This window comes from Pongo pygmaeus, chromosome 5 (assembly GCF_028885625.2).
Source record: "Pongo pygmaeus isolate AG05252 chromosome 5, NHGRI_mPonPyg2-v2.0_pri, whole genome shotgun sequence".
Classification (NCBI taxonomy): Eukaryota; Metazoa; Chordata; class Mammalia; order Primates; family Hominidae; genus Pongo; species Pongo pygmaeus.
Window position 1 is genome coordinate 150,055,203 of NC_072378.2, and position 26,722 is coordinate 150,081,924.

General features: G+C 41.7%; 1 protein-coding gene across 3 annotated transcripts in view; it reads right to left on the reverse strand.

The window, feature by feature from the left end:
• KATNA1 (katanin catalytic subunit A1) overlaps positions 1-26,722 on the reverse strand; it is a 62,655-nt gene that overhangs the window by 29,108 nt on the left and 6,825 nt on the right. For 2 of the 3 annotated variants that reach the window (XM_054491981.2, XM_054491980.2), the window contains exons 2-4: positions 21,997-22,171; positions 16,391-16,548; positions 6,945-7,125 (exon numbers count right to left, since the gene is read on the reverse strand). In XM_054491981.2, coding sequence (XP_054347956.1) covers positions 6,945-7,125; positions 16,391-16,548; positions 21,997-22,158 — 501 coding nt within the window. In that variant the 5' untranslated portion in view covers positions 22,159-22,171. Of the gene's footprint in view, positions 1-6,944; positions 7,126-16,390; positions 16,549-21,996; positions 22,172-26,722 lie in introns of those variants that run through there. The other variant, XM_063667101.1, reaches the window with a different exon arrangement.

Below are 26,722 nucleotides of genomic sequence, written 5' to 3' on the forward strand. Positions count from 1 at the left end.
AAAAAAAAAAAAAGTCCAGGCACAGTAGCTCATGCCTGTAATCCCAGTACTTTAGGAGGCCAAAGCGGGTGGATCACCTGAGGTCACGAGTTCGAGAGCAGCCTGGCCAACATGGCGAAACCCGTCTCTACTAAAAATACAAAAATTAGCCAGTCGTGGTGGCGTGCGCCTGTAGTCCCAGCTACTTGGGAGGCTGAGGCAGGAGAACTGCTTGAATCCAGGAGCAAAGGTTGCAATGACCCAAGGTCATGCCACTGCACTCCACTCCAGCCTGGGTGACAGAGCAAGACTCCATCTCAACAAAAAAAAAAAAAAAAAAAAAAAAAAAGATCAACAAAACAAAAAGTTGTTTTGTAAAGATAAACAAGGCCAGCACGGTGGCTCACACCTGTAATCTCAGCACTTTGGGGGGCCAGGGTGGGCAGATCACCTGAGGTCAGGAGTTCAAGATCAGCCTGGCCAACGTGGCAAAACCCTGTCTCTACTAAAAATACAAAAATTTGCCAGGTGTAGTGGGGTGCATCTGTAATCCCAGTTCCTGGGGAGGCTGAAGCAGGAGAATCACTTGAACCCAGGAGGCGGAGGTTGCAGTGAGCTGAGATCATGCCATTGTACTCCAGCCTGGGCTACAAGAGCGAAACTCCATCTCAAAAGAAAAAAAAAAGAAAGACAAACAAAATAACCATTAGATAGACTAATCAAGAAAAAAAGACTCAAAAAATAAAATCAGAAACAGAAAAGAAGACATACAGATGATACCACAAAATGTAAAGGACCATTAGAGACTATTAAGAACAACTATACATCAACAAATTGGAAAAGCTAATGGAAATGGATACATTCCTGGAAACAACCAATCTACCAAGAGTGAACCAAGAAGAAATAGAAAACCTGAACCAACCAGTTATGAATAATGAGATTAAATCAGTAATAAAAGTCTTCCATCAAAGAAAAGCCCAGGACCTGATGGCTTCAATGCTGAGTTCTATCAAATATTTGAAGAACTAATACCAATTCTCAAACTATTCCAGAAAATTGAAGAGAGGAGTAGATTTCTCCCAAACTCATTCTATGAGGCTACCATTACTCTGATAGCAAAACCAGACAAAGACACAACAAAAAAAGAAAACTACAGGCTAATATCCCTGATGAACAAAGATGCAAAATCCTCAACAAAATACAAGGAAGCCAAATACAGCAGCACATCAAAAAGATCATTCACTATGATAAAGTGGGATTTTTTCCAGGGATACAAGGATGGTTTAGCATATGCAAATCAATAAACCTGATCTATCACATCAACAGAAGGACAAAAACCATACATGATCATCTCAACAGATGCAGAAAAAGTATTTGATAAAATTCAACATCCTTTCATGATAAAAACTCTCAAAAACCGGATACAGAAGCACCATACTGCAAAACAATAAAGACCATTTATGACAAACCCACAGCTGGCATCATACTGAATGGGACAAAGCTAAAATCTTTTCCTCTAAGAACTAGAATAAGACAATGCTGTCCATTCTCACCACTTTTATTCGGACTGAAAGTCCCAGCCAGAGCAATCAGGCAAGGGAAAGAAATACAGAAACAAGGAAGTCAAACTGTCCCTGTTTGGAGACAACATGATCTTATATCTAGAAAACTAAAAGATCCACCAAAAAACTCTTTGAACTGATAAATTCGGTAAAGCTGTGGGACACAAAATCAACATACAAAAATTAGTAGTGTCTCTATATAACAATAATGAACTAATAGAAAAAGAAATCAAGAAAGCAATCCCATCTATTGTAGCTAAAAAACAAACAAAAAACCCCAAAAACCCAAGAATAAATGTAACCCTAAGAATAAATTTTTAAATTTTTAAATAAATTTAAATAGAGGTGAAAGAACTCCGCAAGAAAAACTATAGAGCACTGTTGAGAGAAACTGATGATAACACAAAAAATTGAAAGATATCTCCTGTTCATTGATTAAAAGAACTAATATTGTGAAAATTACCATACTATTAAAAGCAATCTACACATTCAATGCAATCCTATCAAAATACCAATGACATTCTTCATAGAAATAGAAAAGTCTCGGCTGGGTGCAGTGGCTCACGCCTGTAATCCCAGCGCTTTGGGAGGTTGAGACAGGCGGATCACCTGAGGTCAGGAGTTCAACTCGAGAACCACAAAAGACTCCAAAGAGATCCTGAGCAAAAGGAACAAAGTTGGAGACATCACACTACTTGACCCTAAACTGCAATGCTCTAGTAACCAAAACAGCATGGTACTGGCATAAAAACAGACATACAGACCAATGGAACAGAATAGAGAATCCAGAAATCCATGTATTTACAGCCAACTGATTTTCAACAAAAGCACCAAGAACATACACCGGAGCAAGTGCAGTGTCTTTAATAAATGGTGCTGAGAAAACTAGATATCCATTTGCAGAAATAAGGAGCTAGATGCCCTAACTCTCACCATATATAAAACCAACTCAAAATAAATTAAAGATATAAACGTTTACACCTGAAACTATGAAATTATTAGAAGATGACGTAGGAGAAATGCTTCAGGACATTGGTCTGGGCCAAGATTTTAGGAAGACCTTAAAAGCACAGGCAACAAAAGCAAAACTAAACAAATGTGTTTATATAAAACTAAAATGCTTCTGCACAGTAAAGGCAACAATTAAAAGAATAAAGAGGCAACCTGTAGAATGGGAGAAAATATTTGCAAACTATTCATCTGACAAGGGATTAATATCCAGAATACACAAGGAACTCAAACAAGGGCAAAAAAACCCCCACAAATAATCCAATTAAAAAATGGGTAAATGAATTGGAATAGTCATCTCCCAAAAGAAGACATATAAATAGCCAAGAGGCATATGAAAAAAAATCCTCAGTGTCACTAATCATCAGGGAATTGCAAATCAAAACCACCATGAGATACCATCTTGCCCTAATTAGGATGGGTGTTAGCAAAAAGACAAAAAGTGCTGGGCGTGGTGGCTCACACCTGTAATCACAGCACTCTGGGAGGCTGAGGCAGGTGGACTGCCTGAGCTCAGGGGTTCGAGACCAGACTGGGCAACATGGTGAAACCTCGTCTCTACTAAAATACAAAAAATTAGCTAGGCGTGGTAGCGTGTGCCTGTAGTCGCAGCTACTCAGGAGGCTGAGGCATGAGAACTGCTTGAACCTGAGAGGTGGAGGTTGTAGTGAGCCAAGATGACGCCACCGCACTCCAGCCTGGGCAACAGAGTGAGACTGTCTCCAAAAAAAAAAAAAAGACAAAAACAACAAATGCTGGTGAGGATTTAAAGAAAGAATTCGTATACAAAGTTCTTGGAAATGTAAGATAATATAGCCACTATGAACAGTATGGAGGTTCCTCATGGGAGGAATAGGATTAATGAACATAGGAGTGCAGATATCTCTGACATATTCATTTCCTTTCCTTTGGATATACCCAGCATCAGGATTGCTAGATTATATGGTAGTTCTAGTTTTTGTTTTTTAAGGAACCGCCATACTATTATAAACACTATTCACAATAGCCAAGACATGGAATCAACCTAAGTTCCCATCAACAGAAGAATGAATAAAGAAACTGTGGCATGCATATATATATATATATATATATATATATGAATATATGAAATATATATATATTTCATATATATATATATGAAATATATATATATATATTTATATATATTTATATATATATAAATATATATATATTTATATATATATTTATATATATATATATATAAATAAATATATATATATATATATATATATTTCACCATATATATATATATGGTGAAATACTACGTACCCATAAAAAAGAATGAAATTCTGTCATTCATGGCAACATGGATGCGTTTGGAGGATATCATGTTAAGAGAAATAAGGCAGGCACAGAAAGATAAATAACACATGTTCTCACTCATGACGAAGCTAAAAAAGTTGATCTCATACACGTACAGAATAGAATAATGGTTACTAGAGGCTGGGATGGGTAGGGGAAGGTGGGTATATCAGACATTGGTTAACAAATACAAAAGTACAGCCAGATAGGTGGAATGAATTCTAGTGTTCTACAGTGCTATGGGGTGACTCAATTACTATTATTTTTTAATTTTTTTGAGACAGAGTCTCACTTTGTCTCCCAGGCTGGAGTGCAGTGGCACGATCTTGGCTCACTCCGCCTCCCGGGCTCAAAGAATCCTCCTGCATCATCCTCCCAAGTAGCTGGGATTACAGGTGTGTGCCACCACCCCTGGCTAACATTTTTTTGTATTTTTAGTAGAGACAGGGTTTCACCATGCTGGCCAGGCTGGTCTCGAACTCCTGACCTCAAGTGATCTGCCTGCCTCGGCCTCCCAAAGTGATGGGATTACAGGAGTGAGCCACCACACCCAGCCAGGTGACTGTAATTAAAAACAACTTATGGTACATTTTCAAATAACTAGAAGAACAGATTTTGAATATTCCCAACACAAAGAAATGATAAATGTTTGAGGTGATGGATATGTTAATTACTCTGATTTGATCATTACCCATTGTATATGTGTATTGAATTATCACACTGTACCCCATAAATATGTATGATTATTATGTGTCAAATTAAAAATAACAAACGAAAATTTTTAAAAACCAAAGCAACGTCTACACTCAGCTTTTATAATTAATATAGAAGCAATACTGGCATTAGAAAATTATGATTTTGCAGTCAGTGCAGAAATAGCTGATTCAGACAAGAATCACTGGGTGCTAAAACTAGTAGATGAGATATTGATAAGAAACAGAGTATTTACATAGTCTCAAAGTACCTCCCACAAATTATTACAAGGGTCAAACGGTAAGTTTATTGTGGAGAGACCAAGCAGACACTACCTAACCTACCTAACCAAGCGATCCAACTTATCACCAGTAATAGGACAAACAGAAATCCTACGCCTTCTTTTTTTTTTTTTTTTTTTTTTTGAGACGGAGTCTCACTCAGTCTCCCAGGCTGGAGTGCAGTAGCGCCATCTGGGCTCACTGCAAGCTCCACCTCCCGGGTTCAAGCCATTGTCTTGCCTCAGCCTCCCGAGTAGCTGGGACTACAGGCACCTGCCACTATGCCTGGCTAAATTTTTTTGTATTTTTAGTAGAGATGGGGTTTCACCGTGTTAGCAAGGATGGTCTCGATCTCCGGACCTCGTGATCCGCCCATCTCGGCCTCCCAAAGTGTTGGGATTACAGGCGTGAGCCACCGCGCCCGGCCCTGTGCCTTCTCATATGATACACTGAGAGAAAAAAACCATCATACCAATGGTATGCCTGCCAAAAATGAATAATCTTTTTTTTTTTTTTTTTTTGAGACTGAGTCTCATTCTGTTGGTCAGGCTAGACTGCAGTGGTGTGATCTCAGCTCATTGCAACCTCCGCCTCCCGGGTTCAAGCGATTCTCCGGCCTCAGCCTCCCCAGTAACTGGGATTATAGGTGCCTGCCAACATGCCAACTAATTTTTATATTTTTAGTAGAGATAGGGTTTCACCATGTTGGCCAGGCTAGTCTAGAGCTCCTGGCCTCAAGTGATTCACCTGCCTCGGCCTCCCAAAGTGCTGGGATTGCAGGCATGAGCCACCATGCCTGGCCAAAAAAAAAAAAAAAAGAATAATCTTAATCTAATCCTGAGGAAGTATCAGGCAAGCCCAAACTGAGGAATATTCCACAAAATAACTGGACTGAATTCTTCAAAAATTCGAGTCCAAGAAACGCAAAAGCTGAGATGTTTGTATTAAAAGGGACTAAAGAAACACGATAACTAAATTCGATGTGTGCTTCTACATTGTAATCTGACCTAGCAAGGACAGAAGGGGGAAGATCTCTATATGACATTATTGGGATAATTGGCAAAATTTTATAAAGGTCTGTGGATTAGATGAACAGTACTATAACAATGTAAAATTTACAGCTTCTGATAATTGTGTTGTTTTTTTTTTCTCGAGACAGAGTCTCGCTCTGTTGCCCAGGCTGGAGTGCAGTGGTGCGGTCTCGGCTCACTGCAAACTCCACATCCCGGGTTCACGCCATTCTCCTGCCTCAGCCTCCCGAGTAGCTGGGACTACAGGCGCCCACCACCACGCCCGGCTAATTTTTAGTAGAGATGGGATTTCACTGTGTTAGCCGATAATTGTGTTGTTTTTACGTAAAAGAATGTCTTAGTACTCAGGATATACATTCTGAAACATTGAAGGTTAAAGGAGCATTATATATACAACTTAGTCTCAAATGGTTCAGGAAAAGGGTATACAGAGAAAGAAAATGATAAGTCAAAAGGGGCATAATATTAATAATTGGTAAAACTAGGTAAAGTATATATGGAAGTTCCTTATACCATTCCTGCAAATTGTCTGCTAGTCTGAAATTATATCAAAATATAAAGTTACCAAAAAAAGCCAAAATATTTGTTGAATCGCAAGTGGGGAATATCCCAGCCTAGATGTAGTATAACTAGGATTTTATTATAGCGCTGGCAAACTGATGACTACAACTTATTGAAATTTGGGCCAGGCACAATGGCTCACACCTGTAATCCCAGCACCTTGGGAGGCCTGGGGGGGGGCGGGGGCGGATAACCTGAGGTAAAGAGTTCAAGACTAGCCTGGCCAACTTGCTGAAGCCTCATCTTTACTAATAATACAAAAATTAGCTCGATGTGGTGGCGCCCACTTGTAATCCCTGCTATTCGGAAGGCTGAGGCATGAGAATTGCTTGAACCCAGGAGGTGGAGGTTGCAGTGAGCCAAGATCACGCCACTGCACCCCAGCCTGGGTGACAGCGTGAGACTCTGTCTCAAAAAAGGAAAAAAAGAAAAAATAAATTTGTACAGTCTTCATTTTTATGGTTCAGAAATAACTTTTTCATTTATAAAAATCAATTAACATTTACCTTTTCCTCTCTTCCTTTATTCTGTTCTTTCTTTTCACGACAACGAACGGCTTTCCCTCTGTCATTGTGAAGATTCTGTGCAGATGAACGGTGAACTCTGACAGTTGTACTTGGACGATTACCATGTGATTTAGGGTCACTGTACTGAGAAGATTGGCGTTTTCTAGGTCCTGGTGAGGGTCTAATCAAACAAAAACTCATTAATATCATAATCAACTCCACATATGGATGAACACACATATTGTGTAAGTTTGAGTCTATGAACTAAAGAAGCCAATGCAACAACTGAACACAAGACACAACTGAATAAACTTCAGGATGTTGAAACCTAAGATCTAAAATTTAAATCTGGGCCAGGCACGGTGGCTCACACCTGCAATCCTAGCATTTTGGGAGGCCAAGGTGGGTGGATCACTTGAGGTCAGGATCACTTGAGGTCAGGTCAAGACCAGCCCGGCCCACATGGTGAAACCCCGTCTCTACTAAAAATACAAAAAATTAGCCAGGCGTGGTGATGCGCACCTGTAATCCCAGCCACTCGGGAGGCTGAGGCAGGACAATCGTTTGAACCTGGGAGGTGGAGACTGGAGTGAGCCAAGATCACGCCACTGTACTCTATCCTGGGCAACAGAACGAGACTCTGTCTCAAAAAAATAAAAATAAAAAGTAAAAATAAAATAAAATTTAAATCTGACATATCTGTTGGTGATTTAATTAAAGGAATGCAGTATAGTTATATTACAGAAATAATGCAGGGGAAGTAATGGTCACCTCTACTTAGAAAGGAAATTGTTGTATATCAAAGATGAATGTATCTGACTGTTGGAAGCTGAAAAAAAATTATCAGAGAAGAGAGTTTTATCGAGACAACCAAAATATAGTACAAGTATTCAATTCACATTTATCCAGTGGTATATATGTAATTTGGTACCATTTATTTAGAATATACAGATTGAGTATCCCTTATTCAAAATTTTGGGGACCAGAAGTGTTTTGAATTTTGGATTTTTTCAGATTTTGGAATATTTGCATATACATACCAGCTGAGCATCTCTAATCTGAAAATCCACAATCTAAAATGTCCCAATGAGCACTTCCTTTGAGCATGACCTTTGAGTGTCATGTTGGTGCTCAAAAAGTTTCAGTTTTTGAAACATTTTGAATTTTCAGATCAGGGAAGCTCAATCTATACCATAATTTTTGTGTTTTAATTAATAAAATTTAATTGTTTTCCCATTTAAAAAACTGATATAGCACTAGCTATGAACAGTTACTAGAACTCATGTTCAATGCTTTACATTTACATACACCACCTCATTTCACCTTTATGTATTTTTTATTATTATTATTTTTTGAGACAAGGTCTTGCTCTGTTACTGCAGCCTTGACCTCCCAAGCTCAAGCAATCCTCCCACCTCAGCCTCCCGAGTAGCAAGGACTACAGCCACATGGCACCACACAAGGCTAATTTTTGTATTTTGTAGAGACAAGGTCTCACTATGTTGCCTAGGCTAGTATCAAACCCCTGGGCTCAACTGATCCTCCCACCTTGGCCTCCCAAAGAGCTGGGACTACAGGCGTGAGCCCCTGTGTCGGTCCTCGTTTCATGCTTATTTCTGTAGCAGAATTCAGACTTCTCAAATATCCGTTAGGCTCCTACTCTGCTCCCAGATTTGGTTGCAGCCATTTACAAGGGGGAAAACAAACAAACAAAAAAGGAGTCCTATTCTCAAATAAACCACAGTATAGTTAAACAGACAGAAGCTACGTAAAGCTAGGCACATATACTAGATGGTGTGAAACAGACCTAGCGCCATGGCAATGGGAATGGCCTCATGAAGACAGAAAAGAAACTGGGACTGGAAATGCAGGAGTTGAACTAAACAAGAGGGTACAATTATAGACAGAACATCAATAAAGAAAAGCAAAGAAACAAAAATGGCTTAATCTATGTAAAGGATAATACAGACACCAGTCTAACACATAATGCTGAACATTAAGCGATAATACTGAGCAGAAATGGTTCGGTACACAGAAGATATAAATACCAGTTCAAGAGGCTTAGCTTTTAGCTAACTGCCAACAAGGATCTACTGAAAACATTTTAGAAAGATTAGTCTAATACTGAACGTGATATACTGATAAAGAAAACACAGAAAGCAGTGAGATGTCTGTGATTACAAAAGTTACTGAGACATGAGATAAGGGCCTAGTTTAAGGCAGTAACAATGAGAAGAGTCTCAGAGACATGCTATTAGTAAAGACACTCCAGGCAGGGCACGGTGGCTCACAATCCCAGCACTTTGGGAGGCTGAAGTGGGTAGATCACGTGAGGCCAGGAATTCGAGACCAGCCTGGCCAACATGGCAAAACTCCATCTCTACTAAAAATACAAAAAATTAGCTGGGTGTGGTGGCACGCACCGGTAATCCCAGCTACTCAGGAGGCTGAGGCAGAAGAATCACTTGAACCCGGGAGGCAGAGGTTGCAGTCAGCCAAGATTGTGCCACTGCACTCCAGCCTGGGAAACAGACCGCGACTGTCTCAAAAAAAAAAAGAAAAGACACTCCTAGGCTGGGTGCGGTGGCTCACGCCTGTAATCCCAACACTGTGGGAGGCCGAGGCAGGTGGATCACCTGAGGTCAGGAGTTCAAGACCAGCCTGGCCAACATGGTGAAATCCTGTCTCTACTAAAAATACAAAAATTAGATGGGCATGGTGCTGTGGACCTGTAATCTCAGCTACTTGGGAGGCTGAGGCATGAGAATCACTTGAACCCAGGAGGCAGAGGTTGCAGTGAGCCGAGCTCATGCCACTGCACTCCAGCCTGCATGACAGAGTGAGACTCCATCTGAAAAAAAAAAAAAAAAGACACTCCCAGATATGGAAAGTTGAGAATGAGAATTTGGGAGGATGATAACGCCAAACTAACGTGTATGTGAAGCAATGATGGGGGTTCAATTTTGGATTCAGGAAATATTCCTGTGTATGTATTTTTCCCTTTGCTAGAGAAATAATACAAAATAGACACTGACATATAATAAAGTATAGTTGGCCTTCCATATCTGCAGATTCCACAATGTGGAGTCAACCAATTGCCAATGAAAAATATTTTGAAAATAAAGATGGTTGAGTTAGTACTGAACATGTACAAACCTTTTTTTTGTCATTATTCTCTTTATAATATAGTGAAACAACTATTTATATAACATTTACTTTTACATACAATGTTACATATAACATTGTATTAGGTGTTACAAGTAATCTAAATATGATTTAAAGCATACAGGAGGATTTGTGCAGGTTATATGCAAATATACACCATCTGGCTGGACGCAGTGGCTCATGCCTGTAATCCCAGCACTTTGGGAGGCTGAGGCAGGTGGATCACCTGAGGTCAGGAGTTCGAGAACAGCCTGGCCAACATGGTGAAACCCCGTCTCTACTAAAAATACAAAAAATAGCCTGGTGTGGTGGCAGGTGCCTATAATCCCAGCTACTTGGAAAGCTGAGGCAGAAGAATCACTTGAACCCAGGAGGCGGAGGTTGCAGTGAGCTGAGGTCATGCCACTGCACTCCAGCCTGGGCAACAGAGTGAGACTCCATCTTAAAAAATAATAATAATAATAATTTCAACAACAACCCTTACTGTCATAGACTTACATATGTGTGTGTGTATTAGCGGTGCATCAAACAGTACATCAGGTAATATTAAGTGCTATCAAGAAGAATAAAGAAGGGGGCCAGGCATGGTGGCTCATGCCCATAATCCCAGCACTTTGAGGCTGAGGCAGGTGGATCATTTGGGGTCAGGAGTTTGAGACCCGTCTGGCCAACATGGAGAAACCCCATCTCTACTAAAAATACAAAAATTTGGCCGGCCGTGGTGGCTCACGCATGTGATCCAAGCACTTTGGGAGGCCAAGGCAGGTGGATCACTTGAGGTCAGGAGTTCAAGACCAGGCGGACAGATCACTTGAGGTCAGGAGTTCGAGACTAGCCTGGCAAACATGGTGAAACCCTGTCTCTACTAAAAATACAAAAAAATTAGCTAGGCATGGTGGTGCATGCCTGTAATCCCAGCTACTTGGGAGGCTGAAGCAGGAGAATTGCTTGAACCTGGGAGACGGAGGTTGCAGTGAGCCAAGATTACACCACTGCATTCTAGCCTGAACGACAGAGTGAGACTCCATCTCAAAAAAAAAAAAAAAAAAAAAAAAAAAAAAGCTGGGTAATTATTCCAGCTACTCAGGAAGCTGAGGCATGAGAATTGCTTGGACCCAGGAGGTAGAGGCTACAGTGAGCTGAGATGCACTATTGCACTCCAGCCTGGGTGACAGAGCGAGACTCAAAAAAAAAAAAAAAAAAAAGAAGGGCAAGGGGCTACAGGATCATTGGGGGTGGTTTTTAGATGGCATGGTCAGAGACAGACTTTCTGAGGTGACAACTGAGTAGAGAGCTAAATGAAAGAAGGGAACAGGTCATTCAGCACTGGAGCTGAGGGAAAGGCAGGTAAAAGGAGTGAAGCATTTGTGGGCTTGGCTTGTTCAAGGCCACAGCACAGTGCCTGAGGGAGAGAGCTGTACGAACTTAGGTCCCAGAGGCTGTGGGGAACCAGGTCTCATAGGGCTTGAAAGACATGAAAACTCCGGGTTTTATTCTGTGAGATGGGAAGATATTTGAGGGAAATCAGCTGACATTTGAAAAGAATCACATCTAGTGGCATTTAAGCTATGTCTAACCTTTTCTATATAAGGCTTCAATGAACCTCCTTGTACTCACACTTTTTTTTTTTTTAAATGGAGTGTCTGTTGCCCAGGCTGGAGTGCAGTGGCGCAATCTCGGCTCACTGCAAGCTCCGCCTCCCAGGTTCACGCCACTCTCCTGCCTCAGCCTCCCGAGTAGCTGGGACTACAGGCGCCTGCCACCATGCCCAGCTAATTTTTTTTTGTATTTTTAGTAGAGATGGGGTTTCACTGTGTTAGGCAGAATGGTTTCGAACTCCTGACCTTGTGATCTTCCCACCTCGACCTCCCAAAGCGCTGGGATTACAGGCGTGAGCCACCGTGCCTGGCCTGTACTCACATTTTTTGTGTACAATTCTAGGAGAGAATACTGGATCAGCTGAATCTGTTCTTTAATGGTACTAAAATTTAGGTGATGATAAGGTTAGGATCACCAACACAGGTGAAAAAAGAATTACTCTCGGCCAGGAGCGGTGGCTCACACCTGTAATCCCAGCACTTTGGGAGGCCAATGCAGGTGGATTACGAGGTCAGGAGTTCGAGATCAGCCTGGCCAACAAGGTGAAACCCCGTCTCTACTAATAATACAAAGATTAGCCAGGCATGGTGGCGCACACCTGTAGTCCCAGCTACACGGGAGGCTGAGGCAGGAGAATTGCTTGAACCCGGGAGGCAGAGGTTGCAGTGAGCCGAGATTGTGCCACTGCACTCCAGCCTGGGCAACAGAGCGAGACTCTATCTCAAAAAAAAAAGAAAAAGAAAAAAAAAAAAAAAGAAGGACTATCTTAAGCATGAGTACAAATAAAGACTAATAGAAAAATAAAAAGAATCTTAAAAGATACCCAGTTAAGGGAGCAAGTAAAATAAATTATAGGAAGAAACAGATGCCACAGATAAAGTCAAAAAGGAAAACTTAACAGTAATCTAGAGCATTCAAAATCAGGAACAGAAAACAATACTGAAGAAAGCAAGAAGCAATAAGAAGGAACACCATTTAGGGCTTAACTTCCCACCACCCCTCAGAGGAAATCCTCCCTCTCTGCTTGTAAGACTGAGGTGACCAAATACTTCACTAAATTCAGAATCAACTGATTTCCCACTGGGAACATCTATTTGTTGGAAAGATCTTACCAATAACTGAGAGGAGTTATAGGACTGTTAGAGGCTGAATGTTTGTGTCCTCCCCAAAATTCATACTTTAAAGCCCCAGTGCCCAATATGACTATTAGGAGTAAGGAAGTAAGTAAGAGTCCCTGATGTGAAAGAGCTCACTCACTCTCTCTGTCATGTGAGCACACAGAGAGAAGGTGGCTGTCTGCTCAGGAAGAGAGCCCTCACCTGGAACCAAATTGGCCACGTCTTGATCTTGGACTTCCCAGACTCGAGAAGTGTGAGAAACAAATTTCTGTTGTTTAAGCCACCCAGTGTATGGTATTTTGTTACGGTAGCCCAAGCAGACTAATACAAGACCCAAGTGATGATTCTCCAGAAGGAGAAAAGAAAAGAGCAAGTAAATAAGAATAAAACAAATTAACAGACAAAAGCAAAAACACAACTTGACTCATCTATTAGTTCTACTTCTGAAATTAGGGGAAAAAATTATAAATGTGGAAAAATTTTTACTCACAACTATTCACTGCAACTTTATTTATAATAATGAAAAAAGAGGGGAAAAAACATTAAGAGCATGGTTAACTATATAGGTTACACACCAGTCAGAACAGTGGCAAATAACTCTTAAAAAACTGCAGAGAAAAAGATCTGACATGGTTTATAAATCATAAATGTTTAAAATATGAAGAGCAAATTACTTAACCTATCTTAGCTTATCCTCATCAGAAACTGGGGCTAAAAAAATTAGTACCTACCTTCTAAGGTGGTTTTGAGAATTAAATAATACATGTAAAACAACAAACACAGTACCTGGCACACAGTAATATGCAATGATTGTTGACTATTATTAGGATTTTTCTTAAAAGGGGGTTCAATGTTGTAAATTATGGATATAGCACAACTACAACTATGAAAATAATGCATAAAAGAACAGAAGGAAACAAACTAGGATGACTATGTGATTTTCCCCCTACTTCAATGAATTTTTCTATTTTTCTTTAATGAGCTACCCTGTTTTAGTGAACTATTATGTAATATAACAGAAAATGTAATTATGTGAAAGTGCTTATGAGGCACGGGAAAAATTTAGTAAATATCCAAAGGATATCAGGAGTCAGTAACAGAACATTAGTACAGTCCTTTTATGTGGAGATTAAAAAAACAAAAGTGGCAGCTGGGTGCAGTGGCTCACGCCTGTAATCCCAGCACTTTGGGAGGCCAAGGCGGGTGGATCACCTGAGGTCAGGAGTTCAAGACCAGCCTGGCCAAGACGGTGAAACCCCGTCTCTACTAAAAATACAAAAATTAGCTGGGCGCGGTGGCGCGTGCCTGTAATTCCAGCTACTTGGGAGGCAGAGACAGGAGATTGCTTGAACCGGGAGGCGGAGGTTGCAGTGAGCCGAGATCGTGCCACTGCACTCCAGCCTGGGCAACAGAGCAAGACTCTGTCTCAAAAAAAATAAAAATAAAAATGAAAGTGGCTAAGAAATAATCAATACTCATTAACTGATTTTAAATATCAAGAACATGATGGTATGGGTCTTCTCAAAATGTGACCTATGGACCACCGACATCAGAATCACCTGTAGATTCTTGAGTTCTACCTGCTATCTACCATATCAGACTCTCTGGGAGTGATGCCCCTAAATGCACATTTTTAATTAGAGATTGTTAGGACTGCTATAGCAGAGAGTGCCAGCTTTGTAATCATTATTATAAAACACAATATATCTAGGTTCAAATCCTAGCTCTACCAGTTATCAGTTTTGTGATAGTGGAGAAAAGTTACCCAACCTTATTGTACCTCAGCTGTCTTATCTGAAATACAGGGAAAATATGACTTATTTGGAAGGCTTATTGTAACAAATAAAATAACACCTATAGCCTAAAATAGTTCAAGACACTGTGGGTGTATAATCCAGCACCTGTATTATAAAATACAACCAGGCCGGGTGTGGTGGCTCACGCCTGTGATCCCAGCTCTTTAGGAGGCCAAGGTGGGCGAATCACGAGGTCAGGAGTTCGAGACCAGTCTGGCCAACATAGTGAAACCCTGTCTCTACTAAAAACACAAAAAATTAGCTGGGCATGATGGCAGGTGCCTGTAATTCCAGCTACTTGGGGGGGTTGAGGCAGGAGAATTGCTTGAACTCAGGAGGCAGAGGTTGCAGTGAGCCGAGATCATGCCACTGCACTCCAGCCCGGGCGACAGAGTGAGACTCCATCTCAAAAAACAAATAAATAAAATAAAATAAAATACAACCAAGGCTGGTCCGAAGGTAGTGAGTTATCTCGATTGTTTATAGTCAGTTACAGATCAAACTCCTTGTTCTATTCTTCCCCTCCTTCTCACTACTGCACTTAACTAGTCTTAAAAACAAACAAACAAACAAACAAACAAGAAATCAGAGTTGCAATGACAAAATGTTAAAACTGAAAACCATCTGAGCAACATCTTAAGGCACGGTTAACGGGCAATGAACCTGGGAAGTCATAAGCGTTCTTTCTAGAAAGACATGACACAGTCAATATTTAAATTTATTATACAAACTAGGAAATCTATTATGTAAGTGAAATAGATAACATCCACCTGCACACTTGTCAGTTTAAAAATGTGCAGTAAAACTATGCATGATTGGCTAGTTACAGCATTTCAGTAAATATCAGTATCACTAGTTGTTCATTTGCTGGCACTTGGTAGTAGGAAGTTGGGGAAAAAAAGCCAGAGAAAACCCTACAATTCAGAACATTTTATTTTTACTGTTCTCTATGAATTAAAAAGCCCATTTTTTTCAATTTTAGCAAATTTAGAAAAATTTTCCATTTTTTGTTATAGCTTGATGAAAAGACGTATTCTGTGATCCCTGTTTGAGAACCACTGTTAGTCTAACTTAATCTCTTTGCATAAGAAAAATCTGAGGCCTGGCTGGGCGTGGTGGCTCAGGCCTGTAATCCCAGCACTTTGGGAGGCTGAGGCAGGTGGATCACAAGGTGAGGAGATCGAGACCAGCCTGGCCAACATGGTGAAACCCCGTCTCTACTAAAATACAAAAAATTAGCCGGGCATGGTGGTGTGTGCCTGTAGTCCCAGCTGTTCAGGAGGCTGAGGCAGGGAAGTCGCTTGAACCCAGGAGGTGGAGGTTGCAGTGAGCCGAGATCGTGCCACTGCACTCCAGCCTCGTGACAGAGCGAGACTCTATCTTAAAAAAAAAAAAAGAAAAAAAAGAAAAATCTGAGGTCTAAAAAGGTTCTATTATTTTCCCAAAGCTACAGAGAGTGGCAAAGACAGACACAGAGCTTGGATATTTCAATTCCTAATCCCATTTTCCTTCCACAAGATAACACTGTCTCTACCACTGTAAGGTCATTCACAAAAGCATATTTTTAAATTATTCCTACCTAAATCTTATTTTTTGAAATAGGTCAAAAAGGCACAAGGTTCAAGACCAGTGAGTTATAAAAGAGAGAACGTTCAGTAAAGAAAACTCCCTCCCATTCCTGTCTCTCAGCCACCCCATCCTCCTCCTAAATATAATCAATGCTATAAGCTTCTTGGGCTAACTGGTTTCTTAAAAGGTTTCCACTTACCTTCGTTCAACAGGTACAGGCATGGACCAGACTTCTCCCTCAGAAGCTGGAAGGTCATGCTGTGCCGCTTTCAAGGGAGTGCTGTCTAGTTTAAAGCTCTCTAGTGTTTTCATAATATCTTTAACATGTTTAGCTTCCACATTTATTTCCTGCCAAACCTGATTTCAAAGAAGAAGATGGATCTTTAAATTTCTATAATATATCACTGTCAAAATCAAATGAGGGCCATTTACTAGAGATGTTACACAACTCCATTTTGATATCAGATATCCAGTAAACCACATCAAGATATTCTATCAAAATGTTGATAACAGTTCATTAAATTTATGTTTTCAATTGCAATTTTTTTTTTTTTTTTTTTTGAGATGGAGTCTTGCTCTGTCGCCCAGGCTGGAGTGCAGTGGCATGATCACTCTCGGCTCATTGCAAGCTCCGCCTCCTGGGTTCAGGCCATTCTCTTGCCTCAGCCTCCCCAGTAGCTGGGACTACAGGCGCCCGCCACCAGGTCTGGCTAATTTTGTGTATTTTTAGTAGAGACAGGGCTTCACCATGTTAGCCAGGATGGTCTTGATCTCCTGACCTCGTGATCCACCCGCCTAGGCCTCCCAAAATGCTGGGATTACAGGCATGAGCCACTGCGCCCGGCCCTCAATTGCAAAATTAATTCTGATAAAATGAATTAAAACATCCAGGATAGGAAACATCCACGCCTGTAATCCCAGCACTTCAGGGAGGCTGAGGCGGATGGATCACTTGAGCTCAGGAGTTTGAGACAAGCCTGGCCAACATGGTAAAAACCCCATCTCTACTAAAAATACAAAAAATTAGCTGGGCATGGGGGCAGGCGCCTATAGGCCCAGCTACCTGGGAGGCTGAGGCAGGGGAATCTCTTGAGCCCAGGAGGTGGAGGTTGCAGAGAGCCAAGATCACGCCACTGCACTCCAGCCTGGGCAACATAGCAAGAATCTGTCTCAAAAAAAAAAAAAAAAAATCCAGGCTAACTAAATCATACTACTAATTTATATTCTTATTTAAATTGCATAGCCGGGTGTGGTGGCACATGCATGTAATCCCAGCTACTCGGGAGGCTGAGGCAGGAGAATCGCTTGAATCTGGGAGGCGGAGGTTGCGGCGAGCCAGAGATCGCGCCATTGCACTCCAGCCTGGGCAACAAGAGTGAAACTCCGGTTCAAATAAATAAATAAATAAATAAATAAATAAATAAATAAATAGCATAACAGGCCAGGCGTGGTGGCTCACACCTGTAATCTCAACACTTTGGGAGGCCAAGGAGGGCAGATCACCTGAGGTCAGGCGTTCAAGACCAGCCTGGCCAACATGTTGAAACCACACCTCTATTAAAAATACAAAAATTAGCTGGGTGTGGTGGCGGGCACCTGGAATCTCAGCTACTTGGGAGGCCGAGCCACGACAATCGCTTGAACCCAGGAGGTGGAGGCTGCAGTGAGCTGAGATCGTGCCATTGCACTCCTGCCTGGGCAACAGAGCAAGACTCCATCTCAAAAAAATAAAATAAAATAAAATAAAATAAATTGCATAACAAATTGAAAAGTTAGGCATAACTTTAAAGTTCTAGAAGAATAATTAGCTGGGCATGGTGGTCCATGCCTGTAGTCCTGCCTACTTTAGAGGCTGAGGTGAGAGAATTGCTTGAGCCCAAGGGGGAAAAAAAAAACCATCAAAGCACAACTTGTGAAAGTCTCATTTTTGTCAAACTTTTATTTTTATGTTTTAGAGACAAGGTTTCATTCTGTTGCCCAGGCTGTACTGCAGTGGCACGATCATAGTTCACCATAACCTCAAACTCCTGGGTTCAAGCCATCCTCCCACCTCAGCTTCTCAAAGTGCTGGGATTACAGGTGCGAGCCACCATGCCCAGCCCTACTTTGATAATTTTTATTCTGTTTAATTAACTTTTTAAATGCTGATTAATCCCAATTACCCTGATTTGATCATTAGATATTGTATACAGAAATCAAAATATAATGTGTATGCCCAAGATATGTACAACTATTATATATCAGTAAATAATTTCTAAAAAATCAATACAACACTGATCAGAATATACTAATTTTATGGCTAATGGGTCACAACCTACAGACTAAAAAAGGTCTCAATTCATACGCAACCAAGGTATTTTTTTAAAAGCAGTCTTTTTTTTTTTTCAAATATTTTTTAGAGACAGGGTCTCATTCTGTCATCCAGTATGGAATGCAGTAAAATGGCCCTAGTTTTGAGAGTAAGGCTCCACCTCAAAAAGAGAAAAGGAATCTTGACGCAATTTAAAAACACTAATCTTGGGCAACATAACAATACCCCATCTCTAAAAAAAAAAAATAAGCCAGGCATGTTGGTTTGTGCCTGTGGCCCCAACTACTCTGGAGGCTGGGTGGGAGGATTGCTTGAGCCTGGGAAGTTAAGGCTGCAGTGAGCCATAATTGCACCACCGTACTCCAGCCTGGGGAACAGACTGAGACCCTGCCTCGAAAAAACCCTCAAAAACCTATATATAGTTTTGATTCAACTGTATTATAGTAATGGGTCTTAACTCAGCCTAAAAACTATATATGGTGATGGTTGTACATTATATATGTATTTAATACCACTGAACTGTATACTCAAAAATGGCCAAGGCCGGGTGTAGTGGCTCACATCTGTAATCTCAGTACTTTGGGAGGCTGAGGCGGGCAGATCACCTGAGGTCAGGAGTTCCAGACCAGCCTGGCCAACATGGCAAAAACCCCATCTCTACTAAAAGTACAAAAAAATTAGCTGGGTGTGGTGGCACACACCTGTAATTCCAGCTACTCGGGAGGCTGAGGCAGGAGAATCACTTGACCCCAGGAGGCAGAGGTTGCAATGAGCTGAGATTGCGCCACTGCACTACAGCCTGGGCAACAGAGTGAGACTCCATCTCAAAACAAACAAACAAACAAAAAACAGTAAAGTGTTATGTATATTTTACCACAATAAGAAAACGGTAGGCCGGGCATGGTGGCTCATGCCTGTAATCCCAGCACTTTGGGAGGCCGAGGCAAGCAGATCACCTGAGGTCAGGAGTTCGAGACCAGCTGGCTACATGGTGAAACCCCGTCTCTACTAAAAATACAAAAATTAGCTGGGTGTGGTGGTGGGCTCCTGTAATCCCAGCTACTCGGGAGTCTGAGGCGGAAGAATTGCTTGAACCCAGGAGGTGGAGGTTGCAGTGAGCTGAGACCGCACCATTGCACTCCAGCCTGGGCAACAAGTGAGAAACTCCATCTCAAAAGAAAACAAACCAGAAAATGGTAAAAAAAAAAAAAAAAAAAAAAAAACTATATATATAATACTGAAATAAAATTTAAGATGATAATGTTTTGCTTTATAACTTAAACGATTTAATCTTAAGTACCTTTAAACAAAAGCTTAGACTTAAGTAAAAGTCTTTGGCCTAACAACAAAAGATCTAAAAAGTCCTTCACTGACAAACTTAAGACTCCTTATGAAATAAAATATTTTCTAGGCCGAGCATGGTGACTCATGCCTATAATCCTAGGACTTTGGGAGGCCGAGGCAAGAGGATCATTTGAGCCCAGGAGTTTAAGACCAGCCTGAACAACATAGTGAGATGCCACGTCTGTAAAAAATAAATAAATACAAGATAAATAAAATAAAATATTTGCCCCTTCTGGTAATTATACGGATATGGTAAAGGATATTGGAGGGACAGATATAGGAAAATAGATGAAGTTCAAAGAGATAGGCTGTTTCTCTCAAAAAAATTAAGGACAAATATTGAACAATATTTAAAAAGCAGCTCAGCAGAATCTGAGGTATAATATTCTATCTAGAAGACCACCTCAAAAAGACTATTACTTTCATTTTTTTTTTTTTTTTTTGAGACTGAGTCTTGCTCTGTTGCCAGGCTGGAGTGCAATGGCGCGATCTCGGCTCACTGCAACCTCCGCCTTCTGGTATCAAGTGATTCTACCACCTCAGCCTCCCAAGTAGCTGAGATTACAGATGCCCGACACTACACCCAGCTAATTTTTTTGTATTTTAGTAGAGATGGGGTTTCACCATGTTGGTCAGGCTGGTCTCGAACTACTGACCTCAGGTGATCTGCCCACCTCAGCCTCCCAAAGTGCTGGGATTACAGGCGTGAGCCACCACGCCCCGCAAGACTTATTTTCTTAACGTTTTTTTCTCTTGTGACATAGTTGAGCCTTGTTATAAATGCCACCCTCCACTGGACCTGTAAGTTCTACAATTTCCAATTTTAAATTTCTGTTAGTCCGCAGTGACTGAAGTTTCTCAATGGGATTCAACATAATCTGCTTCATAAAGTTCTATTATACAAGGAATATGAGGCCAGGCATGGTGGCTCACACCTGTAATCCCAGCACTTAGGGAGGCTGAGGTGGAAGGATCACTTTAGCCTAAGAGTTTGAGACCAGCCTGGGAAACATAGGGAGATCCCATCTCTACCAAAAAATTTAAAAATTAGCAGGTCACAGTGGGGCACACCTGTGGTTCCACCCACTCAGGAGGCTGAGGTGGGAGGATTGTTTGAGCCTGGGAGGTCAAGGCTGTAGAGACTGCACTCCCTCCTGGGCAAGAGAGCAAGACCCTCTCTCAAAAAGTTTTTTAAAAAATATGGTACCTGTGAGATTCACAAGCCATTTACAGTTTCGACAATGGCTTAATAAAGTCTATTTTTACGAAGTAAAAATCTCATCAAAAAATGTCAAAACCATTATTTCAAAAAACTCTTGGCTGGGCGTGGTGGCTCATGCCTGTAATCCCAGCACTTTGGGAGGTCAAGGTGGGCAGATCACCTGAGGTCAGGAGTTCGACACCAGCCTGGCCAACATGGTGAAACCCTGTCTCTACCAAAAATACAAAAATTAGCTGGGTGTGGAGGCAGGCGCCTATAATCCCAGCTACTCGGGAGGCTTGAACCTGGGAGGCGAAGGTTGCACTAAGCAGAGATCGTGCCACTGCACTCCACCCTGGATGACAAGAGCAAAACTCTGTCTCGAGGAAAAAAAAAAAACCCTCTTATTAGATTCCAGCAATTAGAATTAAGTAGAACTCATAATACTGCTGATGGTGATAGTGGATTATTATTAATATAATAAAGTTTCAAGTAATATTATATAGAAATCTGTGTAATAACTCACATACTCATGTTTTGTTTTGTTTTGTTTTTTGAGACAAGGTCTAGCTCTGTTGTCCAGGCTGGAGTGTAGTGGTACAAGCATAGCTCACTGCAGCCTCAACTTCCCAGGCTCAAGTGACCCTCCCACCTCAACCTCCCTAGTAGCTAGGACTACAGGCACACACTACCACATCTGGCTAATTTTTTTATTTTTGTAGAGATGAAGTCTTGCTATGTTGTCTAGGCTGGACTTGAACTCCTGGCCTCAAGTGATCCTTCTGCTTTGGCTTCCCAAAGTGCTAGGATTACAGGAGTGAGCCACTGTGTACTGTGCTTGGTAGTCATACAGTCTTAACATGTAACTACATATAGCATTGACATCTGATCTAAATTTTCTCTTCCGAGTACTTAAGCCATTAAAACATACAGCAGCCATTATTCTCACCTGTTGCCATTTCTGCTGGAGGTATGTATCTTTGACTGAGTACAGATACTTGTTCATTTGGTCAAGAACTCCCTGATAATAGACCATCGCAGAGTCATAGTTTCCCAGCAATGCATATTCACGAGCCAATTTTACATTCTCACTAATCATAAGAAGACTCATGTTCAACTGTAAGCTAAAAAGAAGAAGAAGAAAAAAAACACTTTAAGCTTACATGTCTCTTAAAAATAAGTATAGTTATTAAAAAATACTTTCCAGGGCTCCCTCAAGAAACTCACAATCACACATACCACACTTCCCATCTCTGTATGTGTGCTCATGCTATTTCCATTCCTTCAAAGAAAGTTTTTTTTTTTTTTTTTTTGAGACAGAGTGCCACTCTGTGGCCCAGGCTGGAGCACAATGGCATGATCTTAGCTCACTGCAACCTCTGCCTCCCGGGTTCAAGCGATTCTCCCACCTCAGCCTCCCAAGTAGTTGAGATTACAGGCACCCACCATCATGCCTGGCTAATTTTTGTTGTATTTTTGTAGAGATGGGGTTTCACCATGTTGGCCCGGCTGGTCTCGAACTCCTGACCTCAGGTGATCTGCCCGCCTCGGCCTCCCAAAGTGCTGGGATTACAGGTATGAGCCACTGCGCCCGGCCTCAAAGAAATCTTTTATTTAGGAGGCTAAGGCAGGCAGCTCACTTCAGGCCAGGAGTTCAAGACCAGCCTGGCCAATATGGCGAAACCCTGTCTCTACTAAAATGTAAAAATTAGCCGGGCGTGGTGGCACATGCCTATAGTCCCAGCTACTTGGGAGGCTGAGACACAAGAATCGCTTGAACCAGGGTAGCAGAGGTTGCAGTAGGCCAAGATCGCGCCACTGTATTCCAGCCTGGGAGACGGAGCAAGATTCTGTTTTAAAAACAACAACAACAACAAAAAAAAAAACAGGCCGGGCGCGGTGGCTCACGCCTGTAATCCCAGCACTTTGGGAGGCTGAGGTGGGTGGATCATGAGGTCGGGAGATCGAGACCATCCTGGCCAACATGGTGAAACTCAGTCTCTACTAAAAATACAAAAATCAGCTGGGCATGGTGGCACGTGCCTGTAATCCCAGCTACTCAGGAGGCTGAGGCAGGAGAATCACTTGAACCAGGGAGTCGGAGGTTGCAGTGAGCTGAGATCACACCACAGGACTCCAGCCTGGCAACAGCGTGAGACTCTGTCTCAAAAAATAAAAAATTTAAAAAAAATTTTTAATTTAAAACATTGTTTTAAAAAAGTTCGCACATTCAAATCCTCCCTATTGTCAAAGTCCAGCTCAGATGGCAGTTTTCCTAGTATGTCTACCCCTGAACTCCTCAGTTCAAAATAAACTCTGCCTCCTCTAAAGTCCCCTTGCACTTTACTGTGACTTTCATCCCAAGACACTTGTCTACTTCAAATTATAGTTTCTATATATGTCTTATCTCTAGTAGACTGTTATCTGACAGTAGGATTTGCATCTGAAAGGTATGAGACTATATGATCCTTGCATGACACACATCTTATTAAACATCTGAAGAATTAATAGTGAATATTAGATATATTTTTTGAAGCAGTGTGGATTAGCAGAAGGCGTATGTATTTTGAAGTTAGAAAAATCTTGGCTAGAATTGTCATTGTGCCACCTTAGTCAAGTCCCTTAACTTTTTTCTAAGCCTGTTTTAATATCTGTAGAACTGTCATAGCAACTACTTTCGAGAGTTATGCTATAAACAATAAATGGCTATTTAAAGTACTAAGCATACTACTTGACAAATAGTAGGTCTTCAATAAATGTTAAATGTATCTACCATGAAGCTTTCTATATATGAGAACCTAATCCAACCTTTGAACCTAGGAGTTCAAGACCAGCCTGGGCAACATGGCAAAACCCCATCTCTAAAAAAAAAAAAAATTAGCAGAGCATGGTGGTGTGCGCCTGTAGTCCCAGCTACTCAAGAGGCTGAGGTGGAAGGATTAGCTGAGCCTGGGGAGGTCAAAGCTACAGTAAGCCGAGATAGTGCCACTGTACTCCAGCCTGGGCAACAGAGACAGAGTGAGACTGTATCTCAAGAAAACATTTTCTAAAAAATGCACTTAGTAGGATATGGATATATGGATGTGGATATAAAGCATTAGAAGCAGATGCCTGATAAATGTCAGCTTTGTTAATGTTCACAATGACTATTATTATTTTCTAACTGTAAATCACAAGGTGAAGTTCAAGGCTGGAAAGATTTATGTGCTTTTAGGGGGCAATAATTTGGATTAGGGATGTGGCTATGGGAATAAAAAGAAACAAACCAGAAATACTGTGGTGAAAGAACTGCTGAGATTACTTAGGAACTCACTGTGTGGAGAAAAAGTTGAAAATGAATGAAGTTTCAAGCCTAGAGGACTAAAAAGGTGAAGAAATCATGAAAGATTACAGTAAAGCTGAGAAGACATATAAGTATAAAGAAAAGAAGATTTTTTTTACTTCTTTTGTGTGTCAGTGGGGTATCTAGATAAGCGTATTTCATAGCTAGTTTTCCAGCTGCATCCTTTCCGATTGGCACTGGCCAATCTTTGCTCACTCTAGCCCTATCCCACCATCAGGCAGAAAAACAGCAGTGCCAGCCCAATACCAGACAGAGATAGTAGAGTATTTCAGGGCCAGCCTAGAACCTGGATAGAGTGAGGAGCTGATGAAAAAAGAGATGTCAACACAGCAGCTCTTAAGAGTGGTCTCAGCCAGGCACGGTGGCTCATGCCTGTAATCCCAGCACTTTGGGAGGCTGAGGCAGGAGGACTGCTTGAGCTTAGGAGTTCAAGACCAGCCTGGGCAACACGGCAAAACCCCATCTCTACAAAAAATATAAAAATTAGCAGAGCATGGTGGTGTGCACCTGTAGTCCCAGCTACTTGGGAGGCTGAGGTGGGAGGATTACCTGAGCCTGGGAAGGTCAAAGCTGCAGTAAAGCCGAGATAGTGCCACTGTACTCCAGCCTGGGCAACAGAGACAGAGTGAGACCATATCTCAAGAAAACATTAAAAAAAAAAAAAGCTCCAGGCCCAGATGATTTCTATAAGTATGGTGGTTTTTCAGTTTTTTTTTTTTTTTTTTTTTTTGAGACGGAGTCTCACTGTGTTGCCAGGCTGGAGTACAGTGGCGCAATCTCTGCTCACTGCAACCTCTGCCTCCCGGGTTCAAGCGATTCCCCTGCCTCAGCCTCCCGAGTGGCTAGGACTACAGCCACGCATCCACCACACTCGGCTAATTTTTTGTATTTTAGTAGAGATGGAGTTTCACCATGTTGGCCAGATTGGTCTCAATCTCCTGACCTCGTGATCCGCCCGCCTCGGCCTCCCAAAGTGCTGGGATTACAGGCGTGACTCATCACACCTGGCCTCAGGTTTGTATTTTTGTTGTTGTTGTTTTTGGTTTTTTTTTTGGGACAGAGTTTTGCTCTTGTTGCCCAGGCTGGAGTGTGATGGTGCAATCTCGGCTCACTGCAACCTCCACCTCTCAGGTTCAAGCGATTCTCCTGACTCAGGTTCCCGAGTAGCTGGGGTTACAGGCATGTGCCACAACGCCTGGCTAATTTTGTATTCTTAGTAGGGACAGGGTTTCTCCATGTTGGTCACGCTGGTCTCGAACTCCCGACCTCAGGTGATCTGCCCGCCTCAGCCTCACAAAGTGCTGGGATTACAGGTGTGAGCCACCGCACCTGGTCTGGCCTCAGGGTTTTTTTTTTTTTTTTTTTTGAGACAGAGTCTCGCTCTGTCACTCAGGCTGGAGTGCAGTGGGGCGATCTCAGCTTAGTGCAAGCTCCGCCTCCCGGGTTGACGCCATTCTCCTGCCTCAGCCTCCCGAGTAGCTAGGACTACAGGCGCTCGCCACCACGCCCAGCTAATTTTTTGTATTTTTTAGTAGAGATGGGGTTTCACCATGTTAGCCAGGATGGTCTCAATCTCTTGACCTCATGATCCACCTGCCTCGGCCTCCCAAAGTGCTGGGATTACAGGCGTGAGCCACTGCACCCAGCCGGCCTTGGGGTTTTTTTTAACCAAACTTCTAAACAGAAATAATTCCAACCACATAAAAGTTGATCCAGAAAACAAGAGAAAAGCTGAGCAATTCTTTTTTATGAGGCTGAAATCATCTCAATGAACCGAATAAGAACACAAGACCCATTTCACTTATGAACATGGAAATCCTAATATTAGTTTACCTACAATGCATCAACACACACACCGCATGATCAAGAAGGGTTTATCACAGAAATGCATGGATGACTTAAGATCAGAAAATCTATCATTGTAATTCCTCACGCTAACGGACAAAAGTACCTCACAAGAAAATGAGGAAACAGCATAAAGGATAATTCACAGAAAGGAAACCCAAACGGCTAACAAGCACAGACAGGAGTGACCAATAAATACAAACTGAAGCCATGAGAAACCTCTTTTTATTTTTTTATTTTTTTTTATTGTTTTGGAGACAGAGTCTCACTCTGTTGCCCAGGCTGGAGTGCAGTGGCGTGATCTCGGCTCACTGTAACCTCTGCCTCCCAGGTTCAAGCAATTCTCCTGCCTCAGCCTCCCGAGTAGCTAGGACTACAGGCGCTCGCCACCACACCCAGCTAATTTTTGTATTTTTAGTAGAGATGGGGTTTCACCATGTTGGCCAGGATGGTCTCAATCTCTTGACCTTGTGATCTGCCCGCCTGG